At 51.6% G+C, this 3,566-nt stretch overlaps 1 protein-coding gene across 1 annotated transcript in view; it reads left to right on the top strand.

Annotated features, from left to right (window-relative positions):
* GIPR (gastric inhibitory polypeptide receptor) overlaps positions 1-3,566 on the top strand; it is a 13,814-nt gene that overhangs the window by 7,614 nt on the left and 2,634 nt on the right. Inside the window, exons 6-8 of the mRNA XM_015425016.1 lie at positions 152-240; positions 1,772-1,910; positions 3,308-3,349. Of these exons, the coding sequence (XP_015280502.1) occupies positions 152-240; positions 1,772-1,910; positions 3,308-3,349 (270 nt within the window). The remainder of the gene's footprint in view (positions 1-151; positions 241-1,771; positions 1,911-3,307; positions 3,350-3,566) is intronic.

The raw sequence follows: 3,566 nt of genomic DNA, 5'->3' as shown, positions 1-3,566 counted from the left end.
CGGAAGGGGCGGGGGGGAGGGGAGTCCTGGCTGTGCAGGATCCAGTCCTTTGGTGTCATTCACCACCACCCCCGTTTCCCAGGTCAACTTTGTGATCTTCATCCGCATCATTAAGATTCCTGTCATTCACCCCCCACCCCCCGTTTCCCAGGTCAACTTTGTGATCTTCATCCGCATCATTAAGATATTGGTCTCCAAACTCCAAGCGCAACAGATGCACTATGCGGATTACAAATTTAGGTAAGGAAGGAACCGCCGTGCGGGGTGGGGAGGTGGGACTCTTACCGGGGGCCAGTTTGGTGTCGCGGTTAGGAGCGCGGCCTCTAGTCTGGAAGAACCGGGGTTGATTCCCCGCTCCTCCACACGCAGCTGCTGGTGTGACCTTGGGTCAGTCACAAGTTCTCTCAGAGCTGTTCTCTCACGAGCAGTTCTCTCAGAGCTCTCTCAGCCCCGCCTACCTCACAGGGTGTCTGTTGTGGGGAGGGGGAGGGGAAGGCGATTGTAACAAATTGATACAAAAACTGTATAATTTTCTACTGGAAGATTTTGTGAAAGATGAGGAAGTTTAAAAAGTAATGGTTAAGTGGGAGAAAGATATAGGGGAAAAGATAGAATTAGATATGTGGTCGAGGACGTGGGAATCCGTTAAATATATGAGAGCCACAGCCTACAAAGAAAACGTATATAAAATGTTCCACCGTTGGCACTGGGCACCAGATAAAATAGCTAAATGCTACGCGGGTTACTCCCCGCAATGCTGGAAATGTAAGGCCAATACAGGGTCTTTTTACCACTTGTGGTGGACCTGTAATAAAGTCCAGGGTTATTGGAAAATGGTGCGGACACTAATTCAAGAAATATTGGAGAAGAATTTAGCGTTAAAGCCAGAAATATACTTACTAAATATGTTGCCTAAGGAGTATAGTCAGCAGGATAGATATCTAATGGTATATATAATAAAGGTATATGAATGGATGAGAAGGTTAAATGTGTAAGACTCTTTAATATGTGTTAATAATGGCTTGAAAAGCAAACAATGTAAAATCAGATGCAACATTAGTGAAAAATGTTTATGGAATGTAAATTATGTAAAAAGCGTAAACCACTCTGAGACTCCTTTGGGTAGTGAAGGGCGGGGTATAAATCCAATCTCTTCTTCCTCTTCTTCTTCTGATGGGACACAATTCGGCCGGACGCCAAAGGGCAGGGAAGAATGCCGTTGTTAGAATGCCCAGGAACAAAGGGGACAGAGCAGAAATAGGCCGTGTCTCAGAAAACCATCAGAGGGGGGATGTGGGTAATATATAGGCAGTTCTGTCCAATGGGAACATAAGCTGTACTGCCGGCCAATCAGGTGCTTGGTTGGAAATGTGACTCTTAACAGTATTCTGGCCAACATGGAGCTCCATACATGTGAATGGGGGTGTGCCTTTGAGTACGTAAGAGCAGTCTTGCTGGATCAGGCCAAAGGTCCACTGAATCCGGCACCCTGGTTTCCCCAGGGACCGGCGAGATCCCTCCAGAAGCGAGACACAGAGGTTTCCTCCAGTTACGGCTCCCGGTAGTAACTGGCTTTCCGAGGTACACTGCCTCTGAACGTGGAGGCTCTACTGAGCCATCCTCACTGACTTTGGAGTCAGTCTGCGTGTCCCAACCTCTGGAGATTAGGGCTGTTGGTTTGGTGCCAGAACTGGGGGGAGGCGGTTCTTTTGGATCGTCCCCGGCTTGACGCACGACCCACACGTTCTCATCTGTCTTCCCCCTTTCTCAGGTTGGCCAAGTCGACGCTCACTCTCATCCCCCTGCTGGGCATCCACGAGGTGGTCTTCGTCCTGGTCACCGAGGAGCAAGCCGGGGGGCTCTTGCACTATGTCAAATACTTCTTTGAGCTCTTCCTCAACTCCTTCCAGGTGACGGCCTTGGGGTCTCTCTCGGCTTGGGGTTTAGCACTCATTCCAGCTTCCCGGGTTATTCTAGCGGCAAGCCGCCGGCCTCCAGGCAGTACCCCACCCATGTTCACTGTGAAAAATGGATTCAAGTCCGATCACAGTCCAAGAATTCGCTTCTTCTCCTTCTTTTTGTTTCTTTGTTTGACGTCATGCAGTGCTGCTGCTGCTGCCCGGGTAAACAATCTGTTTCCCTCAATGCTTCGTCAGGTCGCTTTATACTTGGAGCTGTTTTACAAATAAATCACAATACAGTTACAATCAGGGGTAGTTTTGTAGAAAAAGAGGTGCAGGAGCTCATTAGCATAACTCATTAGCATAACTGATTTCCATAGGCCACTCCCCCTGACATCACCGGACGTGTGTCAGAAGGCAACACCCACCGCTCAGGCTCCACTGGACTGTTTTGGATTGCTAGCTGTTGGGGGGAGGAACGTGCAGATCTGCCCTCACATACCTGGCTGCTTCTTGCTCCTCGTGGCCCGACTGAGAGCTGCTGGGAGCAGGGGGCGGGGCTTGTTGCATGTGCCCGCCCCCTGGGCTCCTTACTGCCGGAGCTCCGCTCCTGTGCACTCCCGCAGGAAATGACCCCTGGTTACAATCAGTGTTCCCTCTAAGCTGAGTTAGTGTGAGCCAGCTCACAGTTTTTTAGCCTCCGGCTCACACATTTTTGTCTGAGCTCAGGAAGGAGGGCTCCAGAGCAAACCAATTGACGCAGCAGCCAAATCGCTCGCTCACGACTTTAATGCCGGTAGCTCACAAAGTAGGACTTTTTGTTCACATGACTCCACAGCTTAGAGGGAACATTGGTTTACAATTCTACAGACCTGTAGTCGCATGACAATTGCTGGAAGCAGCAGCAGCGCTGCATGACGTAAAACGAAGAAACAAAAAGGAGGAGGAGGAGGAGGAGGAGCAAATTCGTGGACTGTAATTGGACTTGAATCAATTATTTCACAGTGGACATGGGTGGGATGCAACCTTGGTTGAGTCACCGTGGTCCATTTGGGGCTGGAACCTCCAGATAGTGGCCGAAGATCTCCTGCGATGACAACTGATCTCCGGCAACAGAGATCCGTTTCCCTGGGAGAAAATGGCCGCCTTGGGAGGCGGACGCTGTGGCGTTCTACCCCGCTGAAGCCCCTCCCCAACCCAAGCTCCGCCTTCCTTAGGCTCAGCCCCCAAATCTCGGGTATTTCCCATCCCAGATCTGCCGGCCCTGGTAGGTCGTGAGTGAGTGAGCGGGTGGGGAAACCTCCAACGGAATCCCCCCCCCAAAAAAAAACTGCAAGCACTTGAACCGATCCACGTTTGAAGTGAAGACGCCCTTCCTGACTTGTTCTCACTGTTTAATCTTCCAGGGGCTGCTGGTGAGCGTCCTCTATTGCTTCATCAACAAGGAGGTAGGTCCCGGGGAGGGCCTCTGCCGCCCCCCCACTCGAGAAAGGACAGCTCCTGCCATGGGGGGGGGGGCGGGTTGACTCAAGGGCCTCTCTGCAGGAACTAGAGGAGGTCCTGCTAGAGCACAGCAGACGGGGGTCATTTCCTGCAGGAGCGCAGAGGAGCGGAGCTCCGGCGGTCAAGAGCCCAGGGGGCGGGCACATGCAACAAGCCCAAACA

The sequence above is a fragment of the Gekko japonicus genome, unplaced genomic scaffold (genome assembly GCF_001447785.1).
Source record: "Gekko japonicus isolate JY-2015 unplaced genomic scaffold, Gekko_japonicus_V1.1 scaffold2296, whole genome shotgun sequence".
NCBI classification, from domain to species: domain Eukaryota; kingdom Metazoa; phylum Chordata; class Lepidosauria; order Squamata; family Gekkonidae; genus Gekko; species Gekko japonicus.
Note: the sequence above shows the minus strand (reverse complement) of the source record. Positions and strands in the feature narration are given on the sequence as shown.